Below are 19,813 nucleotides of genomic sequence, written 5' to 3'. Positions count from 1 at the left end.
TTAAGCCAGGACCGTATTGTCTCTGGGTCAACAGTTGTGGTTTAGTACCTAATCTGGTTGCTGATTTCCACGTAGAATGCAGCACTTGCTAGTTACAATCTTCGAACCATTGTGTATCTGTCCAGGATGTGGGATGCTCCAGGGAATTGATTGTGTACGTCTAGTGCCAGTTTTTTTAAAAAATAATTTCCTGCTGTTCTTACGTTGACTTTTATCCATCTAAGACAACTGCAGGCATGACTGTTGGAATCAGGATTTCTTTGCCTTGGCTTCGCGCAAGAATGACCTGGGAACTTGGAAATGCAAACCAAAGAAAACCAAACAACCCAAAGCCCTACTGAGTCTTCATTCCCAGATATTCTAGTATAAACTGGAAACAGTGCCTAAAGTCTGCTGGCGACCGGTCCAGTTTGGGCCCAGCTCAGGATCTGAACTCAGGCTGGCTCCGAGAGGAGCTTGGATCAGTCTAAGAACATGCATCATGGTCCTACATCCCAGGCTGTTGGTGATCTGGCTCTGCACCTGGGGGCTTTCTCCATGCCTCATTCCCCACGGCCTTTCCGAGATGCCTCCACCCCAGAGGGGAGGAGGACAAAGAGATGAAGTGGTGTGTGCCATGCTTGCAGAAAGGCCTGTTTAGAAGGTTATTGTTTCTCCCAAGTGTAAGTGCTTGGTGCGATCTGACTTTTCCACTGTATATTCTTGGATATCCTGTCTCTGTGTATGTACCTTTTCTGGTAACATCCCAGAAGCATCTTCCATCTTGGTAAAAAGCAAGCGTTGTAGTAAGAAACCTTTCCATAGGTTAGTCGGGACTGACATTTTCTGTCAGTGGGCTCATGTTTCCTGTCTCCTTCACTGTTCTCATTCTCTCCCCAACCTGCTCCCATCTGGTCCCCACCACTCTGTAGCTATCTTTAACATGGACAGTGACAGACAGCAGCAAATCCAGCTGTGCACAAGATTCTAGGCCGTGGAAGATTTTTAAGGGAGATAAGTAGTTTACTATTTGCCAGAGTGACCTGTTGGAACCCAGATTTTATGAAAACATGGTGTTAGCAGGTTTTCCAGTTGGCTCAGTAAATTAAATTTTCACTAGCAAATATTTGTCCACAGTAATTGAAATCACTTGTTATTCTACTTATACATAAGAGGGCAGTATGGTACTGTAAAGCAATCGCTTTGTTGAAATTGCTTGTTTTTATTGGTCTATAATCATTTTTAGGTTAGATTTTTCAGGCCGTGCAGTTAAGACTCCGACCTTATCTTTAGTTTTTAAGCATACTTCATGAGTGTAAGTGATATTTTTATTCCCATCACAGGTCATATGTCTGATTTCCTTTATACAAATAAATATGCAGAAGCCTTTTTTGTGCCTTTTATTTTTATGGTTTAAAGCTAGCTGGTTTGCTTAGGAGTATCAGCATGCATCTCTTTGGAGATGCATGTCTGCTAGGCTGATGTCTCTACTTTATTTTATTTTGTGACTCTGTTAAAGACTCGGGTGTGCAGCATTGAGGGGATGGAAACCTCTGTTCTCCGGTCTTGGCAGACACAGACCTGTTATAAATCATCCTGGCATGGAGGATTTTTCAGTACACTGCCCATTACTGTTCTCCAAAGAGGAGGAAAATGACTAAGCAAAGAAGCAGCATTCAGTAATAATATTATTGCACGACAATGTAGATAAATCAAGGTGCTGATTATGTTCTAGATATCATTAATGGAAGGAGAGCACATTCAGAGGAGTTGTAAGGTATTAAATGAACTGATAGAGAATGACCATAAGAATCCAGAAAGGTAATTTCAGAAGCACAGGCTATTTTTAAACATGTAAAAAAATGTTTTCAGTCGGATGTTTCTGTTTATGTAGTTTGAGAAATGATTCAAGACTGGCGTTTTGGACCTAACTATAACTCCGTGAAAATTTAATGGGATACTTGTTTTTAATACTGTATCCTGGCTGCTTCTGCTTTTGGCCATGAAGAGCTATGGTGCCGTGTAGTCCTGGTAAAGATAATTAGACTTGTGTAGTGTTTTTTTTGGGAAAAAAAAATCTCTGAAGGATAATGATTTGATGGTGCTTTCACTTAATTTCTGAGAAAAATCTTACATTGAAATCTGCTGAAATAAATAAAAAAGAGCTGCGATCTCTTCTTCGTTTGTCGGCGTGGAGTGCTGGTCTTGGGGTATGTGAGTAAGCGTGGCCTTTGCTGCTTTACCGGCACAGTACTCACACAGACGACAACTGATGTCTTTTTCTGTATTGATGGCAGATTTTTCGGACCTTGCCTGATACCACATTCCCTGAGCCGACCTGCCTGTCGCCATCACCCCCAAATGCTCCACCCAGGCAGTCAAAGAGACAAGGCCAGAGGACGAAGAGACCTGTAGCTGTGTACAATCTTTGCCTGGAGCTGGAAGGTGGTAAGATGTTCACTTTGTTTTCCTGCTTGGAGTGACATTCAGAGCACAGGAGCCTCTCACGTATCATCGGGGCAGGCCGTGTGTGGTTTTCTGCCTTCTGGGTTTTTGTTTCTTTCTCCCCTAAGATTATAGTTTTTGAGATTAACAGGGAGGGTGCAGCTTTCTTGTCAGGGAAGAAAAATGCAAGTTTCAGTTTTGTGTTTGTCTTTATTATGCACGGTTCTTTTTTTATTTTTAAAAGACAGCTTAAATTTCTTTTTTGGGAGACTTGTGTGACCTCCTGTGAGGTTACATAACCCTGAGACGAATGGAAGGGAACTAAAATTAAAGCAGATCTTTTATGTGAGGAGCTGGTAGAATCTAACATGAACCATCTCAATTAAAGGCACAGGTCACCATTGCATTGGGCCTTATAGTTTTTTCTCCATACTTGCTCTGGTCGTCTGACTTTTATTTCTCCTAAGGCAGAACATTTCCCCATGTGTGGCCTGCCTTTGGAGCCAGGCAGAGTTAGCTGGGCTGTGATGGGATGTTAGCAAATGGTGGTTCTCCTGTTTCAACCAAGCTGCCATGTTCCAGCTAGTTGTTACCCTGTGGCTGCATTGTCTTAGTCCTGCCAGCTGGTCCAGTTTATAGGGAGAGCCTGGAATTTAAATTTCCAGTGTTCGTCCATTCAGAGGAAGATCGTGAATCACTTAAGGGCCATCTCCTGGTCACTTGGTGACTGGGTGGTGTGGTTTTGATGTGGAGAATCAGTCGTGGTGTGAAATTTAACCTGCGTTTCATGGGCATGTCTGAAACCGTGACTCCTGTCATGCACACATGTACTTCTCCCATATTGAAGACATTTCCTGAGTGTGAAATCAGTCTTCATTTTCTCCCCCGCCCCTAAGGTATTTTTCACTGGTTTAGGATCCCTTTGAACTTCTGAGAGTTTACATTGGTTTGGAAGTATGAGACGATTGTCAAAGGGAAGAAGCAGAGACTGGGGACGAATACAGTGCCATTCTTCTAAGCTGCCACACGTTCAAACCTTGGTATCCAAGGGTCCGTGTGAGGAACTGGCAGTTGTCCTGGAGTGACTTGGACATAATGAAGGAAGACTCCGGACACCCCATCATAACACAGGCAGGAGCTCTTCTGCTGTTCTTTCAGCTCTCTTCAGACATACACATAAGACACAACTATTAGACATTTTAACAGTCAAGTTCTTATTTTCCCAGGGAAGAACATGAATCATTCAAATCAGCTTAAAATCTCACATCTTCCCTTTAGACATTAGTAGCTTCCACTTCTGATCCCTTTTCCCTCTCTCTCTTTCTCACTTTCACTCTTTCTGAACAGAGTTGCTAATAAGGAGAAAAACTGACTGGTTTGAATTGCACCTTCTCTGTCCCCTGGTAGAAGTGTTAATAAATAGTGAAACAAGCAACTGTTGGAGCCATAGGATAATAGTTGAATTGGTTTACCAGCCCTGAGCAAACCAGAATAGACAGTTACTTCATAAGGAAGGGTCAGAGACTCCATTGGTCCAAAAATCACATCTACCTTTTTGATATTCTTAAGAATGGAAGCAAGCTTATGGAGATACTAGTCTTGAGTACTGGCTTGCGCAATGATTATTAATGCCTGAGAAGTGTGAATACTGATTTGTATCAGTGACAAACTCAAGATGGTATATCATCATACCTTTCCTAATCTTAGGTACAAGAGCATAGTATTCATTTTATTTAATTTTAAGTGATAAACTATTACTATAAATTTAATTTTGCTGGAGATGGAACTAGGGTCTTCAGGCATGCTACGTACATGCTCTACTGCTGAGCCACGCCTGAGCCCTGATACTGATAAGGGAAAAAAAGTGGATTGTCGAACACCTGATTCTTTTGGTTCTTTTGCTAATTATTTCGTGATGTTTTAGTGACCACTTGATGAAGAATTTTATAACCTTTCATTAATTTCTTTTAATTGCTGCCTTGATTTGTTTTTGATTTGTTAGAATTGGAAAAGTCATGAGTCTGGTCATGGAGTGATTTCATTTTACCTTAGAGCCATGAGGTGTAGTATGAGGCAATTAAAAGCTGTTATCACCCTTGCCAGTTGTTTGTATCTAAGCTTTATTGGAAGTCAGAGTGGGTGAACAAGAGTTATTCAGAGATAGAAAAAAACTAGGGCATGTGTTTTGGTAGGCTTTCCTGTTCTGCTGATTTAAAAATAATAACAGAATCCTACAAGGAAAAGATAGTAGAAACAGTTCATGCTGTTGAACATTGTTTAGCATATTAAAAGTTGCACCTTCTCAAAAAGAAATACATAAACACACATATGTATGTGTATATCTATGTATATGTGTATATATATGTATCTGCATATTGTTACACGTCTATAGACCTTCCTGCCTTCCTACCTTCCCTCCTTCCTCCTTCCCTTCCTCCCTCCCTCCCTCCCCTCCTCCCTCCCTCCCTTCCTCCCTCCCTTCCTTCCATGACTTAGGTTTTTTTAATTGTCCATGTCATCCAATTAACAGTAACACATAAAGATTTTAAAACTTTGTTTTTTAAAACAACTTTTGTTTTTGCTTTTCTTTTATGTTTTGAATTCCTTGAAGATCTCTTCTGTAGTTGTTGAAGCCAAAAACTTCACCAGATCTTTTTTTTACAAGATTACTGCCCTATCTCAAAGCACATCACTCTTCCTGAGTTCTGAGACCTTGGAAACATACCAGCCAAGCTCATCATTTGCCTCCCCCTCCCCCGCATTAATAGCTAAGTCAGTCCCCCTGTTTACCTAATTTTGGTTAAAATGCACATTATAGATAAACTTTAATTGATAGTTTTTCAAAAATTTCTATTTTTATGAATTGGATAGAAAATATGCATCTAACCCCTGCTCCCTTTATTCATTGTGATATAAGGTGAAAGTTGACTTAAGAAAATATAGGACAGGGGGCTGGGAAGGTGGCTCAGTGGTAGAGCGCTTGCCTTGCATGCCTGAGGCCCTGGGTTTGATTCCTCAGGACCACATAAGCAAAATGAAAAAAGCCGGAAGTGGCTCTGTGGCTCAAGTGGTAGAGCTCTAGCCTTGAGCTGAAGAGCTGAGGGACAGTGCCCAGGCCCAGAGTTCAGGCCCCACAACCGGACCCCTCCAAAAATATATATATAGGACAAAAAGATTTTTTTTAAAAAAATTAAGACGGTTATCTGTCAAGATTTGAGGAGCAAAATCAAAAAGCTAGAGATTATCTTCAGCCCAAAGATTTGGTCACAGATTTGGTATTTGAAAGAAGTGGTTTGTGGTGTATAATAATTCTTCTTCACTGCGTAGGAAACTGTGCTTTGCCATAGCCAATCTTGGGAAATATTTGGTTTCAGTGTAACATTCAAGGAGCTCAAAAAGTCATTTGTGGAAAGCCAGCAACTTACCTGCTGCAGGCAGAGAATACCAGCCCCTTGACACAAAGGTCCCTTGTGTCATTTGATAGGATTTTGGTCCTTATTATTCTGACACATTATAGTGCCAGTCCTAGGATTAAACTTTGGGTCTCACACTTTCACTTGGCTCAAGGCCGTTTGTTTTACCACTTGGGGGCCATATCTTCACTTCTATCTTTTTCCTGGCTAATTAGAGATAAGGGTCTCTCTAGTAATTATCTACGTAGGTAGTCTTTGAACAGAGAATTGAACAGAGATTCTCAGATCTCAGCCTCCTGAGTAGCTAGGATTAAAGGTGGGAGCCGCTGGCATCTGGTGACTTTGATTGTGTTATTGAGCTCTGTCGTCAGTTGGGAGATGACAAGTTTAGTCATAGAAGAGAAGCACAGTATTTCTATAAAATGTAAACTGATACTGGCACCCTCAACTGTATTATATATACTTGTTATTTTTCTTTGTCATGTGTGATCAATTCTTACCAAACCTACTTTGTAAAATAATTTGTACTTGCAGTTATTTGCTTAAGGGTTTTTATCGATGATTAGTATGAACTACACTGGAAATAGTACCTCATTTTTAAAAAAATCTATACTGAGATTCTTATCATTTTGAAGAATACATACGATTTCTTTTCCTATAGCATTTAGGAGTTGTCATACCTAGGTAGACTTGGATAAGTCAGTTGTAAAATAGCAAAATACGAATGAGGCAGGCTGGTCAGTGATAAAAAGAAGATTAAGAGTGAAAGGTTTGCTTTCATTTTAGCCTCCAGTTATCCTTCTGTGTTTTTATTTCCGTAGCAGTTATAGTAAAGCAATTCTAAAAGCAGCAAGTATGCACTACATGTTTGTTTTCTTCTTTTCTATAAAGGGGGCTGCCTGTTTGTTGTAATTCCTCCAAATAGATGAAGGGAAGATCATGGAGCTATATGAGATGAAAGTGATGTTTGTTATTTTTCCTCGAAGGCAGGAAAAAAATTAAATGCTGATTTGAGGGAAGAGAGGGGGTGAGGATTGCCATCTGATTTTATACTTCTTTCTTGCTTTATACTAGGTCTAATTTTAAACTGAATTAGACATTTATAGGACTGGTTTTTATATGTATCTTCTTGATATAATTGGATGTAATTCTTTTTGTACAGTATATAGCAATTTACTTATATAGGCAAGTTAAAAATTATGATTTAATGTGGGTGGAAAACAAAATCATCTTGCAAGTCAATTGGCAAGATTTAATATGCTAGCGTTGGTCTTTCTTGAGAATCGTTGGGTTGGCACTTTTAACATTTAGATCACAAATGTGCTAACTGCAGCACATTTTGCTGAACATGTGTTATTGTAGTCCAACAGAATAGTAGATATCATGAGAAGGATACGAAGACTTATAAGCAAAAAACAAATACATTCACTGCTGATGAGGAAGAGATGGACAAATGATGAAACAAATCCATCCTGTTTGTGGCACAAGTGGTAGAGTGCCAGTCTTGAGCAAAAGAAGCTCAGGGACAGTGCCCCAGGCCCCGAGTTCAAGCCCCAGGATTGGCAAAAAGACAAAAATCTATCCTGTTCTTCTCTAATTAGAAACATACCCTAACGTGGTCATCTTCAAAATCAAAGTAGGAAAAAAAATTAAGAAGTCCTTTCAGCCCGGATAATGCCAGGTTAACCCTTTGAATAATCACTTTCCATTTAAGTGTCCTGTAGTGAGAGCAATACTAATGATATAAATTAGCCACGTAAGCTAAGCTGAAAGAGACTTGCTCAATTTTGAGCAACAGAATAGCAACCTAGAAAGCATGCCAGTGCCATAGTCTTAGAAATGTAGGAGTGTGTGTGTGTGTGTGTGTGTGTGTGTGTGTGTGGTGTGTGGTATGTTTTCGGGGGTCCAACACAGAGCTTTGAGCATGCTAGGTAACATTCTACCATGGAGCTACATCCCCAACCTATGCTGATTATGTTTTCAATACTACACTGTGGAGAAACTATAAAAATAAACACTATACTGTTTGAAGTTTGGAGTGGTTCTGATGTAGTCATTTATTCGTAGGCTTTATCGGAGTGGTTACTAAAACTGAAATTGTACAACACGTGTGTTGGAGTTTTTCTAAGTTCCCCATCATGCCGCTGCACGATCTGTACTCTTACGGAGTTCTTTTTTATTCTCTGTGTTTGCTCACTGCATAGTGAGCTGTGACACAACATGGCACCCTGCGGTGGCCATAGGAGTCAGCTTCTGAAGAAAGGGACCCTGAGGCCAGGCCATAGAGGGGAGGTGTTTAGGGTTTACTTGAGTGTGGCCATCTTGGCAGTTATGTGGGAAAGGGCTTCAGGCAAGGGGACAAGTGGAATGAAGCCTGGCAGTAGCTGAGAGAAGAGACCAGCTGACAGCGAGAGACAGGGTCGCCATCCTTGGCTGTGGCCAAGCCTGGAAAGATGGTGTGCGCTGACTCGTTGAATGAACAGAAATGGGCTTTGGCCTATGTGTGACTACTCCATTCCTGGCATTCCGCTTCACCTCTCTAAATCTATTTTATTAACTGCAAAGTCAGGGTAATAAAAGTGTCTATCTCTGAGGAGGTGAGGGGGCTAATGTGTTTAGCCCAGATTAGAAGCTCTCGACCTTACCTATAGCAAGCTTGATAGAAAGTCTTTTTCTTCGAGCCAGAGCACCTGGGAGTCAGATGTGTGTGGTTGTAAAGGATGTGAGGAAGCACTGAATCTCTGCTCATGTATCTGTGAGCATGGGAGAAGGGTTGTCACAGTTGGATACTTTGCAAGACTTGATCTGCCTGCAGGAATCAGGAGAATCATGCTAAGAAAGTTGGTCAGTTAATTTAGCCTTACTTTGGTGTCACTTGAGTTAGCACTAGGAAGGGGAAATAAAGTGGATCTATGAGAGAAGCTAAAGCCAATTGTGGGGGTAGTTGGGGAAATGAAGATAGAGAATGAAAACAATGCCATTATCCACGGTTCAGGCCCAAAGGTTAAATCTGTTTTTGATACTGGAGTTTTAACTCAGAGCCTTATGCTTGCTTGGCTGCTGCTCTACCACTTGAGTCATATCTCCAGTACCACTTCTTTTAAGAGTATAGAAACATTTATTACTGGCAGCAAGTAAGGAGAACATGAGGGTTATTTCCAAAGCAGTGTCTTCCTTAAGTGAGAAAAGTGTGTTGGTATTTTATTTGGGGGAGCCTACACATATTGGTAGATATTCCTACTTTTTAAAACGTTAAATCTTGGTTAATTGTTATTATAAAGGTGTAATTACGAAGAGGTTACAGTCACATAAGTCTGATGAAGAATCCATTTCCTTTTGGACAATGTTACCCCCTCCTTCCCAGTTGTTCCCTCCCCCTCCCTCCCACAAGTTGTATAATCTGTGTTCAACCCAGTACAACTCAGTATTCAGTGACTACTACTGCTGCATTTGATCACCCTCCCAAATACAGATAAAGGAACAAACAAATGAAAAATGAACAAAAATAGCAACAAAGAAACAAACCTTGTTTCCATTTCCAGTTCATGTCAGAAGCACACCAGTACCACTTTTTTGTTTTGTTTTCAAGTATTGGGCTTGAACTCAGGGCCTGGGCACTGTTCCTGCAACTAATTTTGCTCAAGGCTAGCACTCTATCTCTTGAGTTACAGTGCCAGTTCTGGCCTTTTCTGTTTGTGTGATACTGAGGAATCAAACCCAGGGCTTTATGCATGCTAGGCAAGCACTCTGCCACTAAGCTATATTCCCAGCCAACTACTACTTTTTGCTAGTTAATTGGAGATGGAGTCTCCAGTGTGGCTTCAAACTCAGATCCTCTACCCAGCTTCCTGGGTATGAGCCACCAGCACCAATATATTCGTGTTTTTCCATGCTTTTTTTTTTGATTTGTTTTAAAACAAATCAATGTTTGTGTGTGTGTGTGTGTGCGCACACGCACGCATCTTTCCATTAAAAGGAACAAAATACACCATTTTGTTAGTGTGTTCAATACTTACTGCCATGTGTAACTACCTTGGAAAACAAGTTTATTAAATGTGGTGTGGAAAGTACTGGCATAAATAGCACATAGGGAGGTCAGTAGAGAGGATGACATAAGTGTCTGTAGGTGAATTGTAGCCACGTTCCTCCTCCCGAAAGGTAGCAGGGTGCACCAGTGCCCTGAGACAGGAGGAAGCATGCCGGACTTCGACTGTCATGATGTATTACATTCCTGCAGACACACTTGATCAGCTGGACACCCAACTGTCATCAGCCCTGGTGACAAAGCACAAGCAGATCTGTGTCTGAGCCTGGAGGCCTTTCTGCCCTCCAGTCCTGTCTTATTTTTTTTTGGTCTGATATCTCATGGGTGGGCAGTGGATAATCACTTCCTGCTCATGGAGGCCTGCCTCCTCAGAGCGAGGCCTGATTCCTCCATGCACAATCACTCTCAAGCGTGAGAGCAGGCTTGAATCTGTGTGACAGTGTGCAGATTATTTCTTAACTCACTTTTACAGTGATGAGATCAATGGGTTGGGAAAAAGCAGTCAGAAGTTTGGGGGCTGTAATGGAATGGTGGTGTGCCTATCAATCATGGGAGGCGGCTCGCAGCCTCCTGGGAGCTCCGCCCCCTCATGCTAGTGACAAAGCAAAAGCCAACTTCTTTGGCTTCCACATAATCTTTACCTCTACCTCTGTGTGGGAATGCAGTCCCCCTTTCCGTGGAGGAGAGAGAAAAGCTTATTTAACGCCTTGAAAAAATACAGAGCTGCTACTGTGGTGAAAATAAGTTCATGGCAGGTAACTCGAATTTATAGAAGAGAGAAAAATTCTTTAAAGCTCGTCTCCCTGTGGAGTGGGTTCTTTTTTCCCCTTCTAATAGCTTTTATTTTAATTTCCAGTTCTGAATTCAAGCAGCTGTCACTCTCTTTATAGCCCTCTTTGAAACTCTTGTAGCGTAGGAGGTAGCCAGGCTGTCTAAGAAACATCTTTTCAAACCCACCAAAGTATTGTTTATCCTGAATGAAATAGAAATTTTAAGGCTGTCAAGAGTGACTGATTTGAAGTGTTTTCTTCGGTAGCCAAGGGAGAAGAGCAGAAATCTTGAAGAGGACGTGGCCAGTTCTGAGACACTGGGATGACTCATGAAACTCTTCGGGACTTTGATAAAAATTGCCACAATACAAGGGTGTGGTCTACAATTAGTGGAGCAAAATAAGCTCTGGGACAGTTCCTTTGTATTTACTGAATCTCTACCAGCTGACTAAGAACAAAAGGGGGAAAATGTGCAAGGTGAACTCCATTGTAGAGAATATACCCACTTGTGTTTACCATGACTTGACTCTGCTTGGCTTTCCTGCACTCTAACTAGCGTCTTTGAGGATTTGAATTCTGGGCTCCATGCGTTCCCCTGTGCCTATTTGTAGAAGGAGTACAGTGTCATCTTTGGATGAACTCAAGACCTGCAAGCCTGTGCAAAGAAATTCTTGGCTGGCATTTTGGATCTGCTCATATTCTTTTTAAAAAATATCAGCAGAATGGTTTTTAGAGTTGGAACTGTCATTATGGTCAGGATTTTATTTGTCTCTCTGGATCATAATTGAAAGAGTAGTTATTTCAGACACTTATCTTGGTTCTTTTTGAAAATTTAATAGATCGTGGGACAACATGACATAAAATTCAGGGAGTAATAACTGGTACAATATATGCCAAATACTGTTCTTAGAAATATTTAGTAAGCTCAGGTAATTCACAGAACCCAGATAGTCAGCTCCCAAACTCTAGATCCTTTGCTGTTCTGCTAATGTGTCAGTCACCGGTTTATTCAGAGTTAACAAATGCCTTGTTTTCTCTTGAGTACTTTCAGAGATATCATGTGCATGTCAAGCAATGTGCCAACCTGCTCTTTAAGTGTAATAATGATTTGTTCTAGCCTCTTTAAACATGTTTTGTCTTGTCATAAGATAATCACCTGTCTTGATCCAAGAGATGAAGTAATGCCCATGATCTTGCTGTATAATTGAATGGCTGCTGACTTCCATGGACCCCTGCAGGTGGTGGAGGGCACCTTGGGCCGTGGCCCCAAGCCTGCTAACGGCTGTGGCAGCTTTCTAATGGGGCCTGTGTTTTTGCCACGTGACTAATTATGACAGCTTTTCCCAGTGTGCACCACAGCAATCCAGTGGCTTCTGAAGGCAAGGATTATGCTTCTTTTTTTTAAGTAATTGGACAATAGAAAATATTTTAGTAGCTTAGGGAAATGTCTTTACATGTTTTTCATGCTTTAATATGACATTTTATTTATAACTTAGGAATATTGTCTTTTCTCATATCTAGTTCTTTTGTTTAATCAGGGAAGAGAGATGTATATGTATATGTAGGTCTATATGTTGTTTGGTTTTGTGCTTTTGGAATGGGAAAGCAGGAGATAACTGTTTCCTTTAGCTGCATTTTCCTTTCCTAGATGTGATTTCAAATGAAGAACTCGTATTATTCCTGCCTAGCTGCTGACTTTTATCTTTAATAGTTTTGTGGGGTTCTCCATTTTGATTTGGCTGAGCTTGAGAACAAAATGAGATGAGTCTAATGGGGATGTTTTGCCCCCATCCAGATCCATGTTAAACTTGTAGATAACTGGGGATTGCAGTTGGGAGGACTTTTAAGGGGCTCCCTTTCACTTAGCTGCTGCCACTTCTATCTTGGGGTACCCCCACCCTGGCTGAGGAGCACAGTTACCTGGAAATTGGCAAGGTTAACTTCTAAATGCCCTCCTTCCCTTCTAATGTAAGACCTAAGGAGGCTTTCTGATCAGTGGATATGTATTGTTCTCTATCAGTCATCTCTGCTACTCTACAGTCAGTAAAGAATTTCCTTTGCATGGTATGGGTGGATTTGATTTCGTGTGTGTGTGTGTGTGTGTGTGTGTGTGTGTGTGTGTGTGTTAGTATTGGGGCTTGAACTCAGGGCCTCATGCTCTTGCTTAGCTTTTTTACTCAAGCCTGGTGTTCTTATTCTTGAGCCATACCTCTACTTCCGGCTTTTTGTCTTCCCCTCCTCCCCCATGCTTTCTTGGTATTGTTATGTTATTCTCAGACCTCAGTCCTGAGTGTCTAGGATTGCAGGAGTGAGCTACTACTTTGGATTTTTTCATCTTTCCAGAGGTGTAGTATTATTAGAACAAAGCCATCAATTCAGAAAAGAAGCTAAGCGAGAAGTTATGGATGATTACTGGATGGCCCAATGGAAATGATAAGAAATTCAGGACAACAGATGGAGGAGTCTAGGAACAATAATTGGAGAGGGACAGGAGGTGTGTTCTGTTCTTCCCCCTGGAGAAAAGTCTACCTCACTTAAGTTGAAGCAACATTCAAAAATAAAATACATGATGATTAGTCTTGAGATTTCTCAAAGCTGTATTTTTATACTTAGAATGTTCGTAAGTGAGATGATAGTTTCTCTTCAATTTCCACAGTGATCTTTGAGACTTTTTTTCTCAGCAAGTTTTAAATACACGTAAATAATAAAAATATGAGCAGGAAAGAGGGAACCGCTGACACAAAGCAGAAGGAAAGAACTGTACATATCACCCGATTTGGAAGAAATAACTGTACTGTCAAAGCTCAGGAATTCATAAACTTTATAGACCACGATAAAGACAATTTGCCCCGTGAAGGTTAGAATGTGTTTGTGACTTTAAGTATCACTATCTCACAATACTGTGAAATTTGTGACATTTATGCAATCACTTAATCACAATAAAAATATTGCTATAAAAATAATAAAAATAATGGATGAGAATGATGGAAGGGATAGTAACACAGATAAAGACACATATAGTACTCATAAATTGAGTTGAATTGAAACCCCATTATACAGTTACTTGAAGATAATATGAAATAAATTGAAAAAATACGATTTAAGAATATTAGCTTTAAACTTTATGGAGTAGCTCATATGTATTAATTATAGTGTCTAAGTAACCCCAGTTGAATGAATATACTTAAGTAAAAAAGACACCAAGCACATTTCAGTGAATTCTAGTTTCATTGAGGGTTCACGTTGACTGAATTTAATTTGAATATTTAAATAGACATGATGACTATTCTTTGATTGTCAGTATTTAGAAGATTATCTGCCTAAATATGACATAATAATATGAGCCAGGTGCGTATAGTTCACGCCTGTCATCGTAGCTAATCAGGAGCCTGAGATCTGAGGATTACAGTTCGAAACCAGCCAGGCCAGGCAGGAGTGTCTTTGAACTCTTATCTCCAATAAACTACTCAGAAAAAGCCTGAAGTAGTGCTGTGGCTCAAATGGTAGAGACCTAGCTACCCAGGCCCTGAGTTCGAGCCCCAGGACCTGCGAAAAAACTAAAAATGTTGTGAATCTTTATTTTCAAATATTTTCAAGTTCTTCTTGGTGTTTTTTTTGTAGCTTATGAATTTTAATGTAAAATATTTTTATTATTGCTTAATTTTATGAATTCCTTAGTTTTTATTATGATTTGCTCTCTAACCAACATGGAAATTGTAAAATATATCCTTCTGTTTATTAAGTGTTGGTCATTCTCCAATTCTGGCCATAAAGAAAATTTGCAAAATAGTCTTCTTTTGGAATTTGTTTGGACTTTCTAGCATTGCTTCAGAAATATTCTTTGTAATGTTGAAAAAATCACTTACCTACTGTTTATCTTGAGTTGTATATGTTTATACAATACAGGCCATCTTTGCATTGTTGGTTCCAGATGCTGTGTATTTTCTTGCTTCATATTAATGTCTTAGAGGAATGTTTAAAATCTTCAGCTATCTTGGTTATTTTTTTCTTACAGATCTGTCATTGTGTTGTGGCTAGTTGTTTATCTTGTTCATTTTCCTTATGAAAATGATGCTCATGTATTTATTAAGATGTTCACCATTCTTTCTAAGTCTATCCATCCTGTATTCTTTCATTTTTTCCATAAGCATGCTTTTATAGTTCCCATTTTGTTGGATTAAGAAATATGTTACTGTCTTTCAATGGGTGCATTTAGTTTTTATTATAGTGTAATGTCTATTATGTTACTATTTCTGTCTTTTTTTTTTCAGTTTTCCTTTAATGCATTTTGGTAATTTTTTTTAATCCTTTTCTGTTTTCTTTCTTTTTTTTTAGAAAGTAAGTATTCTTCAGTCTCCAGTGATACATATTGTGCATGTCATTGTTTTATTTTAGACACAGAGTTGTATTATCTATTGAGGGGTTTTTTTTGTTTTGTTTGTTTTTACTGTTTTTTTTTTAATGCTATTGGGCTTGAGGTCAGGGTCTCACACTTGCTCTGCTTTCTTGCTTGGTTGTCTGTCTAACATTTAAGCTATACATTAAGTCTGGCTTTTTTGTTTTGTTTTGTTTTTGGTAGTTTATTTTGGAGATGGAGTCTCCTGGACTTTTCTGCCTGTGATCAATCAGATCCTTCCTATCTCAGGCTCTTTAAGTAGCTAGGATTACAGGTACTAGCCACTGGCATCCTAGTGGGTTCTCAAACTTAACTACCTATGTTTTGCCCTCCATGTTTAGCGGGACAGATAGCTTCATGGTCTCTCTACTTCTGGACTGTGCTTATGCTGGATGTTCAGATTTGCTAGAATTGTGGTTTGCCTAGAATTTGGTTATATTTTTCCTTCTGTTTTTGGTCTTCATTTCCTTTATGAAAATAAGTATTTATCAAGTTAGTCATATCTACATTGCTTTTTGTTGTTGTTTAAACATGATCAGGTCAGTCATGTATCTGTATTACTTTCTTTTTGGTTCACATCTTGAGGAATTTTCTCTGAGAGTGTTTCTAGTGTAGTTCTTTGGATGGCAGACCTTTGGTGATGTTTTTTATGTCTGATATTTTTATTATGCCCTCATATTTGAATGGCAGTTTGACAGTTTGAGTATATAGCTCTGTGCTCAAAATTCTTCTTCAGTACTTTACAGAATTACTTTAATTTCTGTTCCATACTTACTGTTGCTGTTGGGAAGTCTGTCAGTCTGGTTCTTTATATTTTTAAGATATGACCTGCTTTTTATATCTGCATGCATTTTGGATGTTTTCTTTGTATTTGATTTTCTTAAATTTCATAGTAATGTCGATGTACAGAATTTTCTTCAATCTCCTACTTGATACTCTGAGCCCTTCTGAAATGTTTTTAATGTTGAGAAATGGATCATTATTTGTTTAAACATTTCTTCTCAGTTTAAGTCTTCTTTTGGAAGATAGGGCTTGAACTCAAGGTCTTGTACTTTCAGTTGTTTTTTTTTTTGGTTTTTTTTGCTTAAGGATAGCACTCTACCTCTACTACTTGAGCCATACCTCCACTTTGGCTTTTTGCTGATTCATTGGAGAAAAGACCCTCATAGTCTTGGCTGACAGGGCTGGCTTTGAGCATAATCCTCAGATCTTAGCCTCCTTAGTAGCTAAGGTTACTGGAATAAGCCATGGGCTCCTGGCTGGGCAGTGCCATTTCTATATTACACATTTTAAAATCTCTGGGATTTCTTACTTGTTAAGTTTACTATCTTAGTTTTCTTTTCGGTCATAGAAGTTCTGTTTTGTCCATTGTGTGGGAGGATGAGTGTGTGTGTGTGTGTGTGTGTGTGTGTGTGTGTGTCTCCCCTTCCTCTCTCTCCCTCCATTCTTTCTCCTTCTCTAGCTTATTTATACCAGTTTCCCTAAGTGCTTTGTTCAGATCTAGGTCTTACTTGCTGCCCTAACTCTCATCCTGGGGACCAGAGGCCTAGACCTGTGAAGTCCTAGGCAGGTGAGGGAAGGTGGTGGTGGAGTTCTGGCCTTCTTTTAGTGTAGCAGCTGTTCCCAGCCCCCACTCCCACATGGAGAACTGGATTCTTGCTCTCCTGCCTTCAGCTCAGTTGTATCCAGGTTCTGAGTACCCACAAGGTCCCAACTTCAGTCTGGTTCTGTTGCTTCTGGTTAATCTTGGAACCAATAACCTTTGCTTTATACTTCTCCTGACCTGAGTTGTTGTTGTTTTCTTTCTATTACACAGAGATGTGGAACAGCATTTTAATGCTCACCCCCCCCACACCCCCCCACACCCACCCTCCTCCCCTCCCTCCACATTAATGTTATTTTATCTTCCTGATACTGCTGGGCCGTGAGGGCAGAAGGGCAGGCTTCCACTTAAAATTTCATTTTCATCGTAACTGAGCTTCATCGGGAGACTGTGACCGTGTTGGTTTAAGTGCAACTACTTTGTGCCCAGCAAATATTTCTCTGATCCTAGTGATGAACTATTGGCTAATGAGAAGTATCTGAGATGATTCTGCGGACATGGAATCTGCAGTGGCAAGCCTGCAGCTGCCTTCCAGCCAGCCAAATAGGTGCCTGGCGTTTGCCTGAATTAATTCAGCGAATACATCAGCTTTCTTTGTGTTTCCCCTCCCCCTTCTATTCCATCTTGTCTCCTTTTCTTCCTTATTTCTACTAAAACATAAGAGGGGCTGGAGGCACTTCTCACATAGTAGAATACCTGCCTGACTAGCACAAGGCCCTGAGTTCAAAGCCCAGTACTGCCAAAACAAAATTGAGGAACACGGAATAGTGGTGCTGCGAGGGGGACATGGATTCCTGGCCTGAACAAAGTCAGGACAGGGAGGGACTCAGGGAAGCAATCTCTGACTACTGAATGGTGAAGAGATACATTTGCTAGACAGACACAGAGGAAAGCAAGAGGAAATTCAAGGCTCTGTTCCCTTCAGCAATGCCAAAAGAATATTCTCTAACCCCAGAGGTGAATGAGACAATCGTTAGACATCATCAGAATGCAGATGTTTTGCTAGTGTAAAAGTTCATAAAAATACTAAAATGATGGCCATAACCGTCCCCTCAGTGAATAAAGATGGTCAAATTTTCAATGTCTTGTCCTCACCCCTTTGTTGTAACTTTCTGTTTTAGTCTATTATGAAAATATGACGCTTGTTCAAATACTTAGGTTCATAAATAAATCAACTTCAAGTGGTAGCTCAGTGGGAAAGCGCTTCGCTATGCCTGAGGGCCAAGGTTCAGTTCCTAGTACCACAAGGGAGTCACACATGAGTCATTAGAACTCAGTGAATACAGGTGAGGGGCGAGAGAAACTGGAGATGACTCCTACATTTTCATAACTAGAAAAGCAGTCAAGAGAGCCCACCCTTCAAAACAGCTCCTGTACTTCACCAGGTAGTCCGATTCCTTTTTCTCTATTGTTACTATTATTATTGTGGTTATACTAATTAAAAAGTGACACTTTGATTCTTAGTGAACTGAAGTTTCAGATGGTGTTTGCAATATTTCTTCTCTTATGATTTCAGCAGTTCTGGGCCAGTAGATAGCATCATTCTTGAATGGTGAAGGAGAGAGGAATTTCGTGCCCTGGAAAAGGAACGCAAGATGCCTCTTCATTTGATCTGTCTGTAAACCTAACCCCTTCTGCCAATGTAATGTTCAGGGTTCAGATTGCCACTGTTTGGCAGAAAGGAAGGAGAGAATTCCCTTAATAGAATGTGATTCCATTTGTTGAATAATAAATGGTGCCATGTCAGACTGCTTTGGGGAGAAAAACAAAAACAAAAAAACGATGAGAAGAGAATCAAATGATCTGCCCTGGCTGGCAGGACAGATGTCTCGGGCATCTTTTTAAGTAACATTAGTCTAGTTCCTTGATTTGCTTCTCATTGGCAGCCTTCTCTTGATAGGAATGAGCCTGTTCCGGGTTCTCTATTGCTGCTTTTTTGGGTAATGCCCTGCCTACAGTCAGGGAGTTTGAATGCCCCTACCCCCACCAGGAGTAGGGGGCCCTTGGATCCCAGTACTGATTTGTTTTGTCTTGTTTGATTGGTGATACTCATCTTCACTTGCCAATCTACCACTTAAGTCCTACCTCCACCCATTGCTCTACCTACATTTTGCCGACAATTTTGGCACTGGAGTCCGCTGAACTTTCTTTTTACCCAGGCTGATCTGGAACCATGATCTAGCTTGAGTAGCTAGAATTACAGGGATTGCCACTGGTGCCTGGCTGTGCCCACTCACTTTTGAGGGGCTGTAACACTGCTGTTCTGGCCCTGGACAGGTATCATGAAGGTCAGTGTTGCAGTTTACACATTTTAAGACCCTCTTAGGTTGGAATGGAGTGGTTGTTGGTGCTGGCTAGGGTACACAGAAAGGGCCTGGGAAGGCTAGAGCCTCCAGCCCTTTGGACTCCATAACAGGAAATAATTGGATGGAGTGGAGCTCTCCAAGCAAAGGAAAGAAACAATCTCTGTGCCAAAGTGGACTCTGTCCCACTAGCAAAATTAGTTAAAAGGGATCAGAGCCACTGTGGTCTTTCGGTGGGTTTTGGTTCATTTGCCTCAAATTTGGCCCTTCTATTGGCACTGCATTTCTCCAGCTACTATTAAATATGTTTATGATGAAGGTCTGTGGAAAAAGCGACGGCAGGGGCAGAACAAAACTTTCCAAAGATGCCCAAACCCATGAGACCTGCCCGCTGTCCCGCCCTCTGTGCAAGTCCCCACCCAGAGAGCTCAGCAGTCTGCGCTCACACCAGGACCATCCAGGTCTCATGTCCCTAGATGGTCCTGGTGTGAGAGCAGACTGCAGGACCCAGCAGACCCAGGACCCCTCACTGCGTCATCCAGGGGTCTCCCCCGGACTCTCCCCACATGCATTTCTTTCCTAGAAAGGCTTATAGAGCCAGCAGGTGACTGGGAGATGAAGGATAGGACCCTGGGGGTCTGTGTGCCGCTCTGGGCTGTCCTTAATGTTGATGCTGGCTCATGTCTGGGCTCCTTTTAGAGAAGATAGTCATTGTGTCTGCCATTAGGCTTTTGTCTTCCATTGGTTCTGATTTTGATGACTTTTCTTGACTCTTCATTGGCTGCTGTCTTTGTGCTAGTTAGCTTTCTGTTACTGTGACAAATACCTGAGATGAAAGAAACTAATAGAGAAGGAAGGT

General features: G+C 40.7%; 1 protein-coding gene across 1 annotated transcript in view; it reads left to right on the top strand.

The window, feature by feature from the left end:
- Positions 1 to 19,813, top strand: part of Arhgap10 (Rho GTPase activating protein 10) — a 206,891-nt gene that overhangs the window by 163,518 nt on the left and 23,560 nt on the right. Inside the window, exon 21 of the mRNA XM_013029496.1 lies at positions 2,277 to 2,427. Within this exon, the coding sequence (XP_012884950.1) occupies positions 2,277 to 2,427 (151 nt within the window). The remainder of the gene's footprint in view (positions 1 to 2,276; positions 2,428 to 19,813) is intronic.

Source organism: Dipodomys ordii, unplaced genomic scaffold (genome assembly GCF_000151885.1).
Source record: "Dipodomys ordii isolate 6190 unplaced genomic scaffold, Dord_2.0 Scaffold119, whole genome shotgun sequence".
NCBI classification, from domain to species: domain Eukaryota; kingdom Metazoa; phylum Chordata; class Mammalia; order Rodentia; family Heteromyidae; genus Dipodomys; species Dipodomys ordii.
Note: the sequence above shows the minus strand (reverse complement) of the source record. Positions and strands in the feature narration are given on the sequence as shown.